Source organism: Antechinus flavipes, chromosome 4 (genome assembly GCF_016432865.1).
Source record: "Antechinus flavipes isolate AdamAnt ecotype Samford, QLD, Australia chromosome 4, AdamAnt_v2, whole genome shotgun sequence".
In the NCBI taxonomy this organism is placed as follows: domain Eukaryota; kingdom Metazoa; phylum Chordata; class Mammalia; order Dasyuromorphia; family Dasyuridae; genus Antechinus; species Antechinus flavipes.
In genome coordinates this window covers 183,333,384-183,354,224 of record NC_067401.1, presented here as the reverse complement: position 1 = coordinate 183,354,224, position 20,841 = coordinate 183,333,384, and the positions used below count along the sequence as shown (strand labels likewise).

At 33.9% G+C, this 20,841-nt stretch overlaps 1 protein-coding gene across 3 annotated transcripts in view; it reads right to left on the bottom strand.

Moving 5' to 3' along the window:
* The window catches only part of LOC127560829 (calponin homology domain-containing protein DDB_G0272472-like), a 101,851-nt gene extending 82,772 nt beyond the window's left edge, over positions 1-19,079 (bottom strand). Inside the window, exons 1-4 of one of the 3 annotated variants that reach the window (XM_051995703.1) lie at positions 18,957-19,079; positions 5,833-6,065; positions 4,740-4,821; positions 3,036-3,256 (exon numbers count right to left, since the gene is read on the bottom strand). In XM_051995703.1, coding sequence (XP_051851663.1) covers positions 3,036-3,256; positions 4,740-4,821; positions 5,833-6,065; positions 18,957-18,976 — 556 coding nt within the window. In that variant the 5' untranslated portion in view covers positions 18,977-19,079. The remainder of the gene's footprint in view (positions 1-3,035; positions 3,257-4,739; positions 4,822-5,832; positions 6,066-18,956) is intronic. The other 2 variants (XM_051995705.1, XM_051995704.1) reach the window with 2 other exon arrangements.
* Between the last annotated feature and the right edge of the window lie 1,762 nt (positions 19,080-20,841).

The window sequence follows — 20,841 nt, the reverse complement described above, 5'->3', positions numbered from 1 at the left end:
GTGTGCCACAAGCAATAAAAACAGATAATGGACCTGCATTCTTTTAAATTTCTAAACATTTTGCACACTTTTTTTCACAGTATCAGATTTTATATACCTCTGGCATACACTTTAATTCTGAAGGACAGGCAATAGTAGAGAGGAGAAACAAAGACATTAAGACACTCTTCCAAAAACAAAAGAAAGGGGGAGGCACAGGAAACCCTAGAGAACTTCTAAATTTAACTCTTTATACAATTAACTTTTTGATTTTTGACAAAGATGCACTGGCTCCAGCAGACAGCTTTTATAACCCACCAGAAGGGCAGTGTCCAGTGCGAGCAGCTCCACTATCTTTAGATAATTGCCAGGTGATGTGGAGAGATCCAGAAAGTGGTGAATGGAAGGGACCAGAGAGGTTAACTGGTTGGGGGAGAGGGTTGCTTGTATCTCTACAATGGAGAAGGTATCAGATGGGTGCCAAAATGCCATATTCACCTCGTCCATCAGAGAGAGACAAAGCAGACTCTTGAAACAAAGAAGACCCAAGAAACACCAGGTGGTTCCATCGCTGATTGTGCCCACCACTGAAAGAGCATGGCAGTTATGGCAATTGACTCATGGACATCAAATATTGTTAATGAGATTGATGCAGGACTTCAAAACCCTCAGGAATCAGTGGAATCCCTGAGACATGATATGATTGTTGTAGGACTTGAAAATCCTCAGGAGTCATTGGATTCTCTGAGACATGATGAAACTCTTGCAGAACTTCAAAATCTGCAGGAATCATTGGATTCCCTAACACATAAAAAGACTGTTGCAGGATTTCAAAAACTTGCAGAGATCATCGGATTCCCTGAAACATGAAATAATGGACAGTAGATTGGTTTTGCACTATCTCTTGGCTGCTGAAGGAGGCATATGTGTGACTGTTATTTACATACCCTCCTTCTAGGACTATTGGAAATCTTTTACAATACCATGTTAATTCATATTGTTTGTTATATCACTACTTGCATGTACAATTCATATTTGTTACACCACATTGAGCCTGCACCGGCTGTGGGGAGACTCATCACTACCAGCCTGTGTTTTATTGCTGTGTGCTTATGTAATACCTCCCCTGGTGATGGGTTTGTGCATACCTGTTTCTAGTAAGACCCTTCAGCCCAGAAATCCACTAACAATACCTGGTTTGACTCCCCACTTCCCTTTGGTGTTTCCCATTCTCTTCCTGAGAAGTCAGGGAGAGCATGATCACCTCCTTTTTTAGTGTTTTCACCTCTTTTCCTGAGAAGTCAGGGAAGGTGTGATACCCCCTTTTTAGGCTTCTCACCTCCCTGAGAAGTCAGGGATGGCATGACCACCTGTGTTCTAAAACAAAAGGAAGTGGGAGTTGTAAAGGGCTGAAACTATGAAAAGGTGTACTTGAATAAGACAACTGAGAACTTAAGGCTGATTACCTATTCGATGTGAGACAATGACTCTATTAGCATATATTTTGAATAAATGGCCCTTCTCACTGTTTGGTCCTTATTCAACGTCTGATGTTAAGATAATCGTAGACAAGGATTAGAGGGTGGGGTTGAGACAGGCCAAAGTCACTTTGCAGCAGAATGAGGAGCAGAGAAGTTAATGACTTTGGACTCGAGAATCCAGGAACCTCGTGGCAATTTGTCTGTCTTCTTCACTTCTCCTCCTAAAGGATCAAGGATTTTAACTTATCCTGATTCTGGCTGATTCTGAGGCCTCCAGGGAGCTAGCCTATACTTAACACACTGTAACTACTAAGTAGAAATAAAGCAAGAGGATTAAAAAAAGTGAAAGTGAAATAAGAAAACTGGAAGAAAAAAATTGAAAGATGATTAAATACCTTAAAATAGAAGGTAGAAAGTCTTACTCAAAAATGGATTCCCTAAAATTCAGAATGGGGATGCATTTTACCTCACAACTCAGTCTATGAGACAACTAGAATTATTAGAGCAACATATTACAACAAAATGAGTGGGAAAAGTGAAAAAAAGTATTTAGTATTAAAAACAACTGATCTGGAAAATACATCAAGGAGAGATAATTTAAGATTCATCAGACTTCTTGAAAAACATGAAAAAATAGAAAATCTGATTATCATATTTCAAACCATAAGTGGATCTACAAGAATCAGAGGGTAAAGTCAAAATGGCAAGAGTCCAATTGGCTGCCTCCTGAAAGAAATCCAAAAAAGACAAATCCCACTAGTGCCATACCAAAAACTCACCCAATTTACATACAAATCCTCAATTTAGGTATCCAGAGCATAGAAATTTATTCTTTGGAATTTGTTTACATCTAGTTCATACCTCTGATTAATTCAACCACATATTTAGGACACCTGAAACATAAATATTTTGGAAAAATTGGGAATAGAGGGAATCCCACAAATCTCCTTCTATGGTGTTGATATGATCTTTAAAACTAAACCAGGGAGAGACAAAGCAGAAAAAAGAAAGTGTAAACTAATATCCCTAATGTATATGTACACAAAATTATTTAATAAAATATCATGGAGGCTATAACATATATTTAAAAGATTACATGCCATATACACAAGTATAAAGTTGCGTATATACTAGGAAAGTAACATTGGTTCAAACTTAGGAAAATGATAAACACAATCTTTTTAATCTCTCTTAATGCTAGTGCTTTTATTTTTGTTGATAATCTATAATTTATCCTACATATGCATACATACACACATATATTTTATGTATAGTTTGTGTGTAGTTATATTTACATGTTGTCTCCCCAGTTAGGTGGTGAGCTTTTTGAGGAATGGAATTGTCTTTTGCCTTTCTTTTTATCCTCAGCACTTAGTACAGAGCCTGATACAGAATAGGTATTTACTAAATGTTTATTGATTAAACCTTGTAGAAGAATATTTTTTGAAACCTCCTTTTTAGTTTCTTTATTTCATCTATAAGAAACTATTTCCAGACTTTTCCTTTATATTCCTTCTCTTCAAGAAATTCCAACATGAAGAGTTGCAAATAGGATAAAAAAGTAAGGATTTTTACCTTTTTCTGTGTCACTTTGTAGCCCAGAAGAACATCCAGGAATCACAGGAAAAAGCATACATTTGGAGTATGGAACTGCCCTCACAATCCCTCTTGATGTCATCTTCCCAATAATTGTATGCATTGGTAGGAACAATGACAATTCTAAGCGTGATTCTGTTTGGATAGAGATTTCTTCCTCCTTGCTCTTCTGGGCTTCTTCTTTGAGGTCCTGAGTTCTACTAGGTGAAGGCAAACAGGGCATATTGTAAAGGACCTTTCTTTGGAACTAAGAATTAGACCTTTCTCCCACTAAATATTTCTCATCATAGTAGACCCTCCATCCACTAGTGGCCTACTTCCCTATTCTATTGCAGTACTTTTTTTCATTGGTTTAATTCTTGATGAGATAGCTCCTTCACAATAATTGGTTATTCATCCTTGGCACTCAAAGACAAAAAATGACATCATGATGTTGGAGTCAAGGTACAGTGTAGTGTGTTTGATTGTGGATAATCAGAAAGCTCTGCTACAGATCAGGCACAAATAGTCCACTTTTGACATTTGGGATGGAAAAGTCTCTAGATTTGTGCATCTCACATTTCTATTAAGTTACTGCAATTCTGCTTTGCTCTTAGAGCACAGTGCCTTCTTTGATGCAAGCATGACAATGATTAGTAATGCAATGGAAAAGTATAGATAATATATTTATAGGATCACAGATATAGGACCAGAAGTGTCTTCAGAAGCCATCTGATCAGATCACTTTAAAAGGGAAAAAACAACTGAGATCCAGTGAAGCTAAATGATTTAATCAAGATGAAATGGGTAGCAGGACTTGAACCAAGAATTTCAGAGCTCTCATTACTAAACCATACTGCTTAATTAAAGAATTAAAAAGTTTTGAGAGATAATAGAATTAGGTTCTAATTTTACAGATGAGGAAAATGAGGCTTGGAGAAAGGAAGTTTTTTCCCAAGGTCATCAAGCAAGTTAGTACTAGAAGTAGAAACTAACTTTTCTGACTAAGTCCGGTATAATTTCTTTTGGAAACTCTGTTTTCAAAGTTTTTCTTTACTTTGAAGATGACTACAGGTATGGAATCACTACATATTATGTAAGATTCAGTTGATGTAGGTGAATTTTAGGAAATTGCTCTCTTTCCCACCCCCTTTCTTCTCTCTTTCTTTTTTAGTCTATTATGAAGGATAGCTCTAAGTAGGAGAGGGAGAAGGAAATATTTGAAAATTAAAGTAATCCTGAGGCAAAAGATATGAATAAATACTTTAATTCCCTAACAAGACTTATTCCTTTATTTATGTTAAGTTCTAAAATTAGCCTACTTACAACTTTGAAGGACTTAAGAACTGATCTATTCAATGGCCAAACATAATTCCACTTTCCAATATTCATACTACTCATCTATCAGAGAGCAATGGATTCAGGATTCAGGATCAGATAAAAATAGAAAAAAAAATATATATATGCATATACACAGTCAAACATATGGCCAATGAAGAAATTTCTTTTGCTTTACTATGCATGTTTTTATTTGTTATTTTTTTCTTTTTTAGGGAAATGATACAAAAGGGAAAAAAGATAAATTTTTGTTCATTGCATTAAAAATAATTAGCGCCTATACATGCTCTATTTAATATAAGCAATACTTGGAGCACAAAGCTGGTTCAATTGATTTCAGATACCCTTCATAAAGCATCTCCTTACTTTAATTCAGATATAGATAACTGAGGATTTGATTCCTGGCTTGAGCTGAGACTTGAGCTTCCTTTCATGTTGTCACCACTCCCTGAAAAGGGAAAGAGGAAGAAAAAAGAATTGTTATTGAAGGGTTACTATGATAATCAGATGTAAATTAGAGAACACAATTTACCTAAAACAGGAAAAATGAGAATAGATAAAAATAAAGAAAAATTGAAGTTAAAACATTCACCTCCAAAACCATTGGAATCCAATAGAAAATAAAGAGAAAAGCAGTAAATAGGACATGTGTCTTACATAGAGACCTGTTCAATATGAACATCTGAAGGGGAAAAAAAAAGCAACCATTTTTCTCTTATGTTTCATTACATTAAAATTTATACTATTTTATTTAAATTTTTTTTGACTTTAAGATTGGTTATCCAAGTTCCAAGATATTTCCAGTTCATTTTCTTGGCCAATTAAAAGCCTAGGCAAAAGCTTTCTGGTAGGACAAGAAATAAATATTCATTATAGCCATTTAAAAATAAATAAGGCCAGGCCTAAGCAAAATTATGAACTCTTTACCACTACACCAACCCTAGTTTCTCAAGGTAGGACCCTATTTATGAAGACATCTCAGGCAAAAAGAGAACTTCTTTCTTTCATGTATCCTTAGTCTTCAATGAGCTCATACCAGCTCTGCTGTCTGTCCTTTGATTGTCATTGCCCCAGTCTTTAGTGATAATATTCCTATTTGTGTATAATTCAGAGAACCCCAGACCATCACTCTTCTGGAACTGATGTTCTTCTATTTTATAAACAGAAAAGAATCTGCTACAAATAAATTATAGCAAAATTTGAAGTAAAACTTGTATATAAAGGTCTTACCTCTATACTTTTAATGATTTATCTCTCAATGTAGAATACAAAGCTTTCTTTTTTGTTAAAAATTATTTTTGGCATTAGTGAGTAAATAGGAAAATGTTTTGAAGGACAAAGCAATATCCATAGTGCCCCTGAAATTTGGTTGCATAAACTCAGCTACAACAGAATTTTCCCTTCTAAGAAACTTAAGAATGAGGGGACAGCAGCAAGAGGGAAAAGATAGGAGCCCTACCTATCTCTCTATCACTCTGTGATCCAGTCATCAATCCAATCTCCAAAGAGAAAGGAGGACATTTGTCCTCTGCATGTAATTGGGACTCTCTCTTGATACTCCCTGTTGGTATCCTCATGCCAGTAATCTGTGGCATTGATAAGATTAGTAACATCTCCTGTTGTGTAACTGCTTGCTCAGGGGATTGTTCTTTCTTGCTGTTATTTGTTTCTTCTGTGGTACTCTGGGCTATCCTGGACAGAAACAAAGGAGACATATTTAAAGAGGATCTCTAAATTGTAAAGTGTGAATTATATGTTTTGCTCCCTAGATACTTCTCATTATTATAAAATCTACTTATCCAGTAGAATTGTTTCAGAAATCATCAGAGATAGAATAGAATATGACCCATATATTACAAAAGATTAAGAAATTCATTAAAAAATTGACATAACCATGATTCAGTGGCCTGAGAACTTACCTGATTTAAAGTTCATTGAAAACCTTTGGGAGCAGAGTCAAGTTGGCTGAGTGAGAGGAAGCATTTTTACCTAGCTCATTTAATATATTTCCTCTAGAAAAATATAGAAAACAGCTAGAACAAATTCTGTGCAGGGAAGACTAGAAAAACTCATAATGAGTCTTGTTGCTAGCTTAACCTTCAGTAAGGGAGGCAGAAAGAGATAAGAGTTCTGGGCATGAATTGTTTAGGAGTGGGTGAGACAACAGTAATATTAGGAAACTTTTAAGTAACCCAGGGCAGAAAGGAAGCCAAAACAGTGCACTAGGACAGAAAGCACTGGGATGGAAAGAGATTCTAGGGAATCCCTGTCACCAGTTGCCCATTATCCAATTCAAAATCATAGATTCAGGGTGAAGAAAAAAGTAGTAATTGAGTATGGATCTAGTATGGACTCAACAAGGAACAATTTCTGGAAACAAAACTGTATGGCTTTAAGCTCAGAGACAGAGCAGTAAGTCAGTCCTCGCCTTTAGCCCCACATAAAAGCCTACAGTGGAATAATCAAAGTAAGAGATCTAGATCAAAGTAGAGCCAGCAGTTCAGTCCTTTGAGTTTGAAGAATCTCTAAAGAGTTAATAATAACCAAGTCTAATAGTCTCCTATTAAAATTTAATCACACACAAATAAACAGACCAAAACCTGGGTCAGGAATTTGCAGAATTCAGACCAGGAAGTAAATCCATAGACCTTTCCCTAGATCACACTAATTTGGAAGTGATTGAGATGTAAAAGCATCAAAACGATACAAAAGGATAGCCAGCTTAAAGCAGACATCTCCTTATTCCCCAATAAATGTGCAGAGCCCCGTATTCAAATAAGTTCCAAAGTCAAGAAGTAGGCTAAAAAAATGAATATACAAAAAAAAGAACCCAATCATAAAGAGCTACTATGTTGGCATAAAGAGCAAGAAGTAGGCTAGAAAAATGAATAAACAAAAAAAAGTACCCAATCATAAAGAGGTACTATGTTGGCAGGGAAGCTCAAGACCTAAACCCAGAAAAAGATAAGGACTTGAAAATATGTGTAAGTCAAGCCTCAAAGAAATCACAGACTAAATATAAGATCAACAAGAATTCCTAGAAGAATTCAGAAAGTTGTTTTTTAGAGAGCAAAAAAATGATTTTGAGACCAAACAAGATAGTTAAAAAAAAATTGGGAAAAGTGAAAAATATGAAAGAAAAGTGTGAAAAACTAACAGCTTAGTAAGAGAGATTAAAAAAAAAAAACTTTTCTGAAAATGGCTCCTTAAAAATTAGAATTGCCTAAATGGAAGCTATTGACTCTTTAAGATATCAATAAATAAAAAGTAAAAAGACAGAAAAAATAGAAGCCTGGAAAACACATAAAGATAATTTAAGAACAAGTAGACTACTTAAAAGCCATGAAACAAACAAACAAACAAAAAAAGAGTCTAAGTGAAATATTTCAAGAAATCTTTTAAAAAATGTCCATATATCTTGGAACCATAGGGAATGTAGAAATTGAAAGGCTCCCCTGATGACTCCTAAAAGAAACTCCCAAATCAATACCCCCAGGAATATTATAAGCAAAATTTAGAGCTCCCCAGCAAAGAAAAATTACTGCAAGCATCCAGAAATAAAGAAGTCAAGTACTACAAAGCCTTAGTAAGACTCATAAAAAAATTTGATTTAGTTGAAAAAAAGGCAGGGGAAATAATTCTGATCTCAGACAAATAAAAAGCCAAACTGACCCAATTAAAAGAGATAAGAGAAATTATATTTTGCTAAAAGATACCAAAGACAATGAATTAATAACATTATCAAAGATACATGCAACCAAATACACAATAGGTAAGTTATTAAGGAAAAGTTAATTGAGCTGTAGGAGAAAATATTAAAACTATAGTACCTCAATTTATTATTAAGGGCACCTCAATTTATTTCTTTCAGACCTCAATAAATCTAACTATAAACAAGAAGTTAAAGAGATGAAGAGAATTTTAGAAAAATTAGGCAATACACTTCTGGAGAATAATGACTGAGAATCAAAAGAAATATATCTATGCACAGCAGTACATGACACCTTCACATGACTTTGTATTAGGGCATTAAAAACAACACAAACAAAAGCAAAAATATTAAATTAATCTTTTTCAGGTCACAATGCAATAAAATTATATTTAATAAAGGACCTTTAAAGTATTGATTAAAAGTAATGAGACAACATACCAAAAATTGTTGCTTTAGCCAACCTACTTTGGGAAAAAAAATTCTATTTCTAAAAGCTTACCTCAATAAAAGAGAAAAAGAGCAGATCAACTAGTTTGGAATGTAATTTTAAAAAACAGAAAAACAACAAATTAAAAACTCAAACCCCCAAATAAAAATCTTGAAAATCAAAGATTAACAAAACTGAAAGTAAAAAAAAAATGAATGAATAAAACTAGGAGCTATTAAAAAAATACAATAAAATGGATAAGGTATCAGATAATTTGATGAAAAAAAAAGAAAACCAATTTAACAAAATAAAAAATGAAAAGAGTCAATTCACAATTGATGAAGATAAAATAAAACCAATCATTAGAAACTATTTTGTTTAATTATGTTCTAATGAAACTGATACTCTAAATGAAATGAATGAGTACTTATAAAAATATCTATTATTCAGATCAAAAGAACTTAAATAGCCCTATGTTAGTAAGCCATAAAAGGAAAAAGCCTAAAGGAAAAAATATCCAGGATTAGATGGATTTACAAAAGATTCAACAGACGTTTAAAGAAATAATTAATTAGAACACTAGTTGAAAAATAAACTTGTTGAAAAAATAAAGAAGTCTTCCTAAATTTATTCTATAATACTAATATGGTCTTGACCTCTAAATCACAGAGTCAAAGAAAGAACTATAGACAAATTTTCCTAATGAATATTGATGTAACAAAATTAAGTAAAATACTAGAAAAAAGAGTATAATAACACATCACAAGGATCACACACTATTATCAGGATAGATTTATACCAGCTAGTGTTTCAATAGACCAGAAAAACTTTTTACAAAATCCAATACTCATTTAAAAATATATATATATTAATGAGTGTCCATTTTTTCTTTGTTTCCTTGTAAGTTATTCTTTTGTTCTCTGCTGCATACTTTTTTTACTTTATTCCTTTTTCCCCTTTTCATCCCTCTCCCCTGCTTCCCCCAAACAGGCTATAGTTAAGTGCAGATATATGTTATATGCATAGATATAAACATACACACATATATACATACACATACACATAATTTACACACATCCACAGACCCACTCACATATACATATATATCTATAAGCATCTACAAAAAGCAACATGCATACATCTCTACATACATTCAGAAACACATCCATATATATGTATATATACACACACATTTACCCATATGTAAACATGTATCTAAAACATTAGTATGGCTGACATATAATATAGATTTCTCTCTTGATTGAATCTTTAAGTTTTTCATATCTTTTTTCCTATCCCTGCTAAGTCTTCTGCTTTAATTCCGCTCCTTAATTTGCCTTGCTTAATCTCTTAATCACTTAATCTCCCCCTCACCCAAGAATCCCTCTCTTGTCTTCTTCCCTCACCCTTTGCTTCTACATTCTCCCTTCCCTTCCCCCTTATTTCTTCATGGATTTTGGAGGCTATGAACCCTTCACAGTATATGTGTAATGTTGCCTATTTAACCTATTCCCGATATAAATAAATTTTCAGAAGTACAAGCTCTCCTACTCCTCTAATGCTGCTGTGTCTATTCTTCCTCTGCACCTCATTTGAATAACATTATTTTTCTAAATGGGTTAGTAGGGTTAGGATTAGTCAGATTATACCCAACTTTGCCCTAATCCTTCTTTTGAACTACCCAATCGTTGATGTCAATCTTAAACATATGGCATATATTTCCATAAAAAAAAAGATAAATTTGTCCATGATAATGGCTCCTGTATGTTAAATCTTCTATTAAATTCAGGTTTGGTTGAAAGTCTTGAGAATCTATAAATTTGTTAAATGTCCATTTTTCATTCAATATTATGGATATTTTCGCTGTATGTGATAGTTTTGGCTGCAGGCCTAGTTCTTTTGATTACTGTTATATATGATTTTAAGCCCAGTGGTCTTTTATTGTGGTTGCTGATAAGTCTTATACAATTCTAATTGTAGCTCCAGGATATTTGAATTTTTTTTCTTATTTCTTGCAGAATTTTCTCTTCGATCTAGGGTTTCAAAATTTGGCAATAATATTCCTACATGTTTTTCACAAGGGATCTCTTTGAGATGGTGATCAGGGGATTTTTTTTTTTTTTCTATTTCTACTTTTCCTTCATCTTCTTCTATCTCTCCAGGACAGTTTCCTTAGATTATTTCTTGCAATATTGTGTCAAGTTTTGTTTTGTTTTTGGTCACAGCTTTCAGGTAGTCCAATTATTTTTATATTTTCTCTTCTTGATCTGTTCTCCAGATCTGTTGTTTTTCTTATGTTTCACATTCTGTTATTATTGCATGCTTTATATTTTGTTTTGTTATTTCTTGGTCTCTTACAGTTTCATTGGCTTCCCCTTGCCTAATTCTTATTTTCAAAGAGTTATTTTCGTTTGTATTTCCCCTTCTAGTTGGTTAAACTTTTTTCATAATAATCTTGTCTATTATCACTATTATTATACAACATAATACTAGAAATGTTAGCTATAAGACAACTTTTTTTGGTCGAATCTACAAAAATACTGGTTTTGTTTTGTAGCTTTTGTAGATTCGACCAAAAATAGTTGAAATAATTAACAACTTTGGCAAAATTATAGGTATAACCCCACCTCTCCTAATCATCAGCATTTCTGTATATTACCAATAAAACACAGAAAGAGGAAATACATTTTATTTAAAATAACTATAGACAGTATAGAATGCTTGGAAATCTAACTGCCAAGACATATAAACTATACAAAATGCACTTCATAGAAACAAGCTCTAGACCAATATCTCATATCACCTATCAAGATAAGCTTCAAATAGATGCCTAATTTAGACACAGAGGGTAACATTAAAAACAAATTAGTGGAGCACAGAAAAAATTATCTGTCAGATTTTTGGATTGGGGAAAAGTTTATGATAAAACAAAATCGATTTACTTAATCAGAATTAGATAGTGTATGTGTATGTGTATGTATATGTATTTAGATATTTGCCAAGGAAGTTCGGTGGGCAATCTAGGATATTATGCTTTTTTGTTACATCTTTACTCTGACTACTCTGTGCCTTTGTGTAGAAAGAATTTCTTATTCTGAATTCATTGTTTATCTTTCTTTTCTGTTTATTCTAGACACATTATTTGTATTCCTTGTATATACTTAATCTTTTACTATCTGTATTCTTCATGGGGTTAATATTTTTGAGGTACTTATTTTGAGGTTCTTCTAAACACTTACTGTTATTGCTTGGTAGGGCTTTTGACCTATCTGCTCTGACCTTATCCCTGACCACCTTTTTTTTGTGTTTGTTTTCTGTTGTCCTCTTTTATTAACTTTCCTTTGTTCATTATTTTTTGTTCTTTATTCATAGATGCCTGAAATATTTTACTAGATCTGGAAGCTATATTTCCTTTTGCTGTTGTTGTCTTCCTTGTTGATTTATCTGCTTATATTCTTGGTTTTTAGATTTTCTTCTATTTCAGATATTTGATAATGTCAAATTTTCCTCTCTGTTTCTCTTTACTGCTCATTTTCTCTCTCTTCTCTCTAATGATAGTTTCCCTGGTGTTGGATCTCAAAACTGTCTCAGTTTTCCTCCTTCCTAGCAATTCATAGGTCACAATTTAGGTTTTTGTCTCAGATGAAATCTGAAGACAGAGAACTGATCTTAGTTGGGTACCAGGTTCTTTCTTTCATTGCTATGCCACTGAAAATTCCACAGATATAGATCTTATTAGTGATCCTTCTGTTCTCTGGTCCAGAATGCTACCATGTCTAAGAAAATTTCTACCTCTTTTAAATTCAGATTTCTATAACACTGGGAAGTAGGGTTTTAAATTTTTTTATTATAATTTTTTATTGACAGTACATATGCCTGGGTAATTTTTTACATTATCTCTTGCACTCACTTCTGTTCCAATTTTTCCCCTCCCCCCTTCACCCCCTCCCCTAGATGGCAGGCAGTCTTATACATGTTAAATTATGCTAATAGTATATCCTAGATACAATATATGTGTGCAGAACTGAACAGTTCTCTTGTTACACAGGAAGAATTGGATTCAGAAGATATAAATAACCTGGGTAGAAAAACAAAAATGAAAACAGTTTACACTCATTTCCCAGTGTTCCTTCTCTGGGTGTAGCTGATTCTGTCTATCCTTGATCAATTGGAATTGAATTAGATCTTCTCTTCATCGAAGATATCCATTTCCATCAGAATACATCCTCATACAGTATTGTTGCTGAAGTATATAATGATCTCCTGGTTCTGCTCATTTCACTCAGCATCAGTTCATGTAAGTCTCTCCAAGCCTCTCTGTATTCATCCTGCTGGTCATTTCTTACAGAACAATAATATTCCATAACATTCATATACCACAATTTACCCAACCATTCTCCAATTGATGGGCATCCATTCATTTCCCAGTTTCTAGCCACTACAAAAAGGGCTGCCACAAACATTTTGGCACATACAGGTCTTTTTCCCTTCTTTAGTATTTCTTTGGGATACAAGCACAGTAGTAGCACTGCTGGATATCAAAGGGTATGCACAGTTTGACGACTTTTTGGGCATAATTCCAGATTGCTCTCCAGAATGGTTGGATTCATTCACAACTCCACCAACAATGCATCAGCGTCCCAGTTTTCCCACATTCCCTCCAACAGTCATCATTATTTTTTCCTGTCATGTTAGCCAATCTACACACCAAGATGTCAGAGTTGTCTTAATTTGCATTTCTCTGATCAATAGTGATTTGGAACACCTTCATATGAGTGGAAATAGTTTCAATTTCATCATCTGAAAATTGTTCATATCCTTTGACCATTTATCAATTGGAGAATGGCTTGATTTCTTATTTCTTATAAATTAGAGTCAATTCTCTATATATTTTGGAAATAAGGCCTTTATCAGAACCTTTAACTGTAAAAATGTTTTCCCAGTTTGTTGTGGGAAGTAGGGTTTATTAACTTCTGTCATATGCCCTATTCTACTCCCTTTGCTCAGACTACATAACGTTATGTTGCTATACTAAAAGCAAATTTCTGTCACTTGGAGTTTATATCTCTGTGGAAGTAAATGGAAGTTGGGCAATAGAGTGGAATTCAATTCTATTGTAATGCCCTGTCCTAATTTGTGTTTGCTAGCTTGGCAGCTAGTTTACTACCAAGAATGTAGTATGTGGGGGAGAAGAGAAGGGAATACTGAATGAGTACACTTTAAAGGAATAGGGGCCATCTTTATTATTAGTTCATTAAGGTTTTACCTTGTTTGGATTTTTGGTGTCCGAATCAGATCATTAAGACAGCTGAAATAAGTTTATTTCTCATATATAATTTCTATTTTGGAGAGATTTGAGATGTCATGAGGACTAAAAAAAAATCTAATCCCACAACAAACAAATACCAATATTAAATGTGTATACTCCAAATGCTTCAGCATCTACATTCATAAAGGAAACATTAATTGAATTATAAGGATGCATAGACAGTAACAAAATAGGATTTTAACGTCCCTCTCTCAGGGGTCAGGCAGATTTTGGATAAGTCTAGATTTATTTTTTTATAACTAAAGGAAAACTATACAACTGAACAAATTGCTGGAGAAATTGGAGCTAAAAGATTTTTGCCATCTTCTAAACTGGATTGCAAAAGAATATATCTATATGTCTATATGTATGTGTTATGTATCTATATCACATGGAACTTTTACAAAAATTGATCATATAACAAGGCACAAATATATTTGTAAATAAATGTTAAAAGGTAGAAATAGTAAATCAATCATTCATAGAAAATAATGAAATAAAAAGTCATTGGTTCAAGGAGCACATATGAAAAATTAACAATGAAATCCTGAATAATGGGTGGGTCAAAACCAAATCACAACAACAATTAAAAATTGTGTGAAAGATAATGATAATTATATAAGAAAATACCAAAACCTTTGGGATGTAACTAAAACAGTTCTCAGAAAAAAAAACATCCTACAAATATATCTAACAAAATAAAAAAGTGCGGATTAATGAACTGAATATGCCTTTTTAAAATTAGAAAACCAGCAAATAAACATAAAATATGTATTGTAGAGATGAAGTATTTAAAATTAAATAAGAAACTGAAAACCCAAAAAATTAATTAAAATTAAAAATAAAAGTTAGTTCTTTGAAAAAGCTAATGAAATTGATAACCCATTAACCAAACAGCTTAAAAAGAAATCAGAAAACTCAATCAACAAGATGTAAATGAACAAGGTGAAATTTTAATAAAATTTTGAAGAAATAAAAAAGTATATTCAGAACCTAATATGCACAGGTATGTGCTAAGAAAACTGAGAATATAAAGGAAATTGAATAACATATTCAAACTTATGAAATTATTGAAGCTGGCAGAATCCCTAATAGAGATCTTAAATAATTCAATTTCAGAAAAGGAAATATAACTAGTTTAAAAGGAACCAAAGGAAAAATGGATGAATTCACAGGAAAATGGGAAATAATGGATTCACAGGAAAGAACAATTAGTACACCTTTTATCCAAATTATTCTCAAAAAATTTAGAAAGTACCCTAACAAAATCCCATTATGAGACAAATATAGTCTTACCATGTATACCAGATAAAAATAAAAAACAATATTAATGAACATTGATTCTAAATGCAGCAATTTGTTCAAGAATTTGTTCACTGTTAAGCTGAGCTCACTCAATAAAACTGCTCAGAAAACTGAAATGTAATATAGCAGAAATTAGGTTTAGGCCAACCTCTCTAATATATGTATAGCTTTCCCCAGCATATAGATGACTTAAATGTAAAAGGTCATATATTATAAAACAAATAAGATATGCAGGAAAAGAAATATCGTTGCTTAGAGAGGACCAAAATGACATCATGGTATTGGGGTTAATGCACAGCATGTTCAACTGTGGCTGATATACATGCTTGGAAGGCTCTATCACAGACCTGGCATAAATAATCCATACGAACATTTGGAATGAAGATGCCTCTAAAATTGCACATATCAGCTTTCATTTGAACTATTGCAATTCTGTTTTAATTAAAAACTCCTTTTGTGGCAGGCACACTATGCAGAACAATCTTGTTCTCCCATGTGTCTCCCATGTCTCACTGATTCCAAAGTTCTTCAGAGAGATCTTGAGAGTGTCCTTGTATCACTTTTTCTGACCTCTGTGTGAGCATTCGCTGTTCCTATAAAATAGTCTTTTAGGCAAATATGTATTTGGCATTCAAACTTACTAGCCAACTCACTGGAGTTCTGTTCTCTGCAGTAGAGTTTGAATGTTTGGCAATTCAGCTTAAGAAAGGACCTCAGTATTCAGTATTTTATCTTGCCAGGTGATCTTCAGAATCTTCCTAACACAATTCAAATAGAAGCAGTTTGATTTTCTGGCATGGTGCTACTGGTAGTCTTTAAGAAGGGTAGTTTTTAACTTCATCAAAAGTAGAGTGCAAGTAAAGCTTAGAAAAATGCAAAATTTCTGGCTAAGTAAGATGACAGATGAAATTTTGTTTTACATGGATATTAACAATCCAAAGTGCTTCTATGATACCCTGAACACTATTTATGGGCCACAGACCTTTAGTTTACCATCTCAACGACTCAGTTCTGATAGAGTCACACTGATAAGGATATGATCTTGGAGAGATGGGCTCAATACTTCAATCATATTCTCAACAGACCATCATCATCCAATGCTAGAGCCATTGACCATATAACTCAGTTGGAATCAACCTCTCTCTGGCTGAATTTCTAACTGAAGAAGAGGTTTTGAATGCTGTTAAGCTCCTGTGGCAAAGTTCCTGGTGCTGATTCCATTCCAAAAGAAATCTACAAAAAAGCGGGTCCACTGTTCATACAAAAACTTACTGAAATCTTCCAGATTATATGGCAAGAGAAGGTTAAACCAAAGGAGATAAAGGATGCCCTCCGTTGTTTATGTCTATAAAGAAAAAGGAGGGGCAGCTAGATTGCGCAATGGATAGAGCAGCACCAGCCCTGACATTAGGGGAACCTAAGTTCAAATCCGGCCTCAGACACTTAATACATCCTAGCTGTGTAACCCTGGGTAAGTCACTTAACGCCAATTACCTCAGGGGAAAAAAAAGGAAATTGGTTGTCCTATGATGATCACAGAGTAAGGGTATATGAAGTCTGGAACTCTCCCAGTCATGGTAGGCAAGATTAGATTCTTGCCAGAATTCTCCTTAATTGGTTGATCTTTCATTTGGAAAATGGTCATCTACTCAAGAGCTGTTGTGCCACAGTTTATTTTTATTGTCCTACCTCTGTTTCCCTACTCAAGAGCTGTTGTGCCACAGTTTACTTTTATTGTCCTGCTTCAGTTTCCCTAGTTGTCCTGCCTAGGTTTCCCTAAATTGTCCTGCCTCAGTTTCCCTAAATTGTCCTGCCTCAGTTTCCCTGAATTGTTCTGCCTCAATCCCCCTGGTTGCAACCCTCCTTCCTGACCATTAGGACTGAGATAATTAGAATTGTAGAAATCTGGCCACTCTGGCATTCCAAAAGATAAGATTCCAGATGTCCTATCTCAGATACCTAATTGGCATTCTATCTCTAAGTTCCAGATTTTCTGTTTCAAGCTGACTACTGCCTTTGCTCCTAGTTTATTGAATTTATGATCTTTACCCCCCACCCTGTCAGAACCAGATTGATGGTCTGTTCCTGGAAATTACGCTCTCAGAATTCTGACTCTGCACCTGCCTTTGTCTACCCTGATCGCTTAGAGCCACATATATAAAAATCACTGGAAGCTTACATTCGATGCTGATGCTGATGCTGGGTCCTGGGATCAAAATGGATCCTTTAGTCCCAGAAAAATTTCTCCCTCTCAGAAATCCAAATAAAATTTAAAAATTCTCTAATATCTTGCCTCAGTTTCTCTGGCATTGAAAAGCAAGTATAACTTCAGAAAGGACTGAGAAGCAGTCAACATGCTGCCTGACAACTTCAGGAGAAATTCCAGAAGCAGAATAGAGGTTTGTACATTACATTTGTCAGCCTAAGGCCTTTGATACTGTCAGTCATGAGGGCTTGTAGAAGATGATAATATTTGGTTACCTAGAGAAGTACATCAATATTGTATGCTTGTTTCATGATGGCATGTTTGCACAAGTCCTGGATAAAGAACAAATGCTCTTGTACTTTAATAGTGGAAATGGAGTAAAGCAGAATTGTGTACTTGTCCTGAAGTACATGAATTCACTGAGCAATTCCCTAATTGATAGGTACTTGCTTTGTTACGACAATTAGATTTCCAGGACCAAGAGAACATAAAAAGATGACAACATTGTGAAGTTAAGCAATTTTTAAAGTCTTGAAGGTTTTAACAATATTGTGAAAATAAGCAACTTTTAAAGTCTTGAAGCTTTTAATAAAATTACTAATCATAACCCCAGTGTGGTGATGATGAAGCATGTTACACACTTCTTTGAAAAATAAGTAGGTGATAGTCTCAAGGTATTTATACTGTGTGGATTTGTTTCACTTAATTACAAATATTTACAAGACTAACATGATCAAGAAAGAGCCTCTCTCTCAACATATACATAGGGATGCTGATATTAAAATATATTAAATGGTAGAGGAAAATAGGAGGAGACAGAAATAAAGGAGGCTTAGAGAGAGGTCTAAGAGAAAAAAGAGACAAATGATTAAATCTCAAATGTTAGCTAAAAAGATATGAATCGAGGATTAAAAGAAAAGGAAGTACAAATCTGGTTTGGAAAAAAAATAAGGACAAGAAAAGAATTATAAGAGAAAGGAAATATATAATTTCACTTAGAGAAGATTACATGTGTCAAGAAAAATGACTTACTCTCTTATACTTGAAAAGTCAACAGGGTAACCTTTTTGTATCCTGTCCTTATAGGCTATAAAATCATAGAACCCTTGGGGGTGAGAGGATTTAGAGAGATGACATGGCATCAGATGATAAATATGTCAACATCTAGGAAAGGAGAAAACTAAAGCTTCAGAAATTCTTGCTCCCAGCCATCACAACTGGATGACAGTATTGATTAGAAAAAGTTATAATAATGCTTTCCCAAATGTTATGACAAGCATTAGGCTGGGTAGACATTTTGTAAGATGTCTGGTTCATCATGTCCTAGACTTGCTTCTCCCAACAATGGCTCATTAAATTAAAATTTACATTTATTTCTATTCAATTCATTTGGCTAATGTGAGAGGACTCTAGTCTCTTGACACATAGGAAACATTGGACAAGCTGACAGATAGATATAGATATCTCTCTACATATATACATATACATTTGTGTATATGGTATGTGTATATATATTTATATATACTTCATTTTCTAGTTTCACACTCTTCACTCTTTGTCCTCAGCATTTCAATCAATAATCCTAAGAGAAAAAGAAACTGGGAATATAAAGTATAAATAATTACCCCTTGTTTCCATGTTCCATTCTTGAAAATCCCTGGTGATCTGCCTGTTATCCAATCACACAGTGTGTGAAAAAGAAAAACCAGTTTGGACCACTTCCTCACAGAAAGGACACAGGCACAAAAACTTTCAGGGATGGGCCCTAGACTCTGTTATGGTGTCACGATGATGTCACTTCAAGTTTTTGTAACCAAGGAGACTAGCTATTTGTGCTTTTTGGGTCACCACTAGAGACTCCAGGGACCTGTGACAATTAAAAACGAATCTATTACACTGTAGAAATGGAGAATCCAGAAGTTAGAAAGTAACTTAAAGGCTTCTTTATACAAATCCTTTTTTTGTTATGCAAAATTTTATATCTCCTTTTACAACATCCTCTACAAAGAGTTAAACTTCATGCTGCAGCCCTTTGTATTTTTTAACCTGAAAAATGTACCCATAAAGTGAAAATAGATATAGAGAAAATGGGCTAATGGTTCTTATCCTAGTAATGCCCCTTCTAACAAAAATGAAGTATGTGTAGGCAAAGTCATAAATAGGGTAAGCTAATTAAGGATTTCCTTCATGGCACTGATGTCTGGCAGGTAAATTCTGATCTTCCCAACGCTGTTATCTTCCACTGCTATCCCTGGATTCCACTGACAGCTTACTTATTCCAATCACCCTTGCTTCCTTATTCAACTTCGATTTGCTACTCCAACGCTATCTTCACTCAATATCCCATCCTAGATGAATTTTCTGGATCACCATCTTTTCCAAAATGAAAGCTAGAGAAGACTGTCCTCTCTCTCACTTACTTAATTTACCTAACCATGATGAAGTAAAACAATTACAATAAGTTTGTATTTATATAGAGCTTTAAATTTTGCAAAATACTTTCCAAATATTTTATCCTCACAATAATCATTAGGTGCTATAATTATCCTCATTTTACAAATGAGGAAACTCAAAGAGTCAGTCAATAATCACTTATTAATTACCCAGGCACTGTGTAAAGTATTTTACATATCATCTAATTTGATATTTACAAGAACTCTGAGAAATAAATACTATTCTTATCTCATTTTTACAATGGAGAAAACTGAGCCTAAAGTTAAGTTACTTGCCCAATGTCAATATAGTTATTCAGTATATGAGGCTAGATTTGAATTTAGGTTTTTTATGATTCCAGGCTCAGTGTTCAGTATTTACTGCACTACGAAGCTGTCTGTCACTATGCTTGAAATTTCTGTCAGCTGCGTTTGATGCAACATTGTACATTTCCAATGATATGCCACAACTATTTAAGGGGCCATATAAAATAAATGAAGGTTAATTGGCAGATAGCCCACTCCTAAAGTGTAACTTATTTTGGAATAAAAAAAAAATCCTATTTCCCATCTGATTTATTCTTCAAAGTTTCCTAACTGATTTCTTGGGAGGAACTAACACTTTTTAATTTATCATGTCCTCTTCCTTTCACAAATATACTTTTTTGCACTTTTCCCATGAAAGTTATAGTTGGTAATATGGGGTACCCTACTTGGTGCTCATCATTTGCCTCTCCATTGCCTTTTGGGTAATCTATAAATTTGATTCTTTGAAGATTGAAATTTCCTATGATGTGAAGCATGGAAGAATATTGTTCTTAAAAAGATAGATTTTGAATGTTTATATAGAAATACAAAATTCTACATGATTTTCAATGACTTTCATCATGATTTCCTTTTACTCAAGTCTAGGCCCAGCTCATTGTCCTTCTATAATACCTGTCCAAGGTCTATGTGTTGATGGATTAACTTGATGAGTTGCTCATTTAACTGTATGTTGTTGTCTATTAAAAAGTGGTCATCAATTTGGTCTTTCCTGTGTGGACAGAATAATCTCCTTTAAAAGAGTATAAAATAT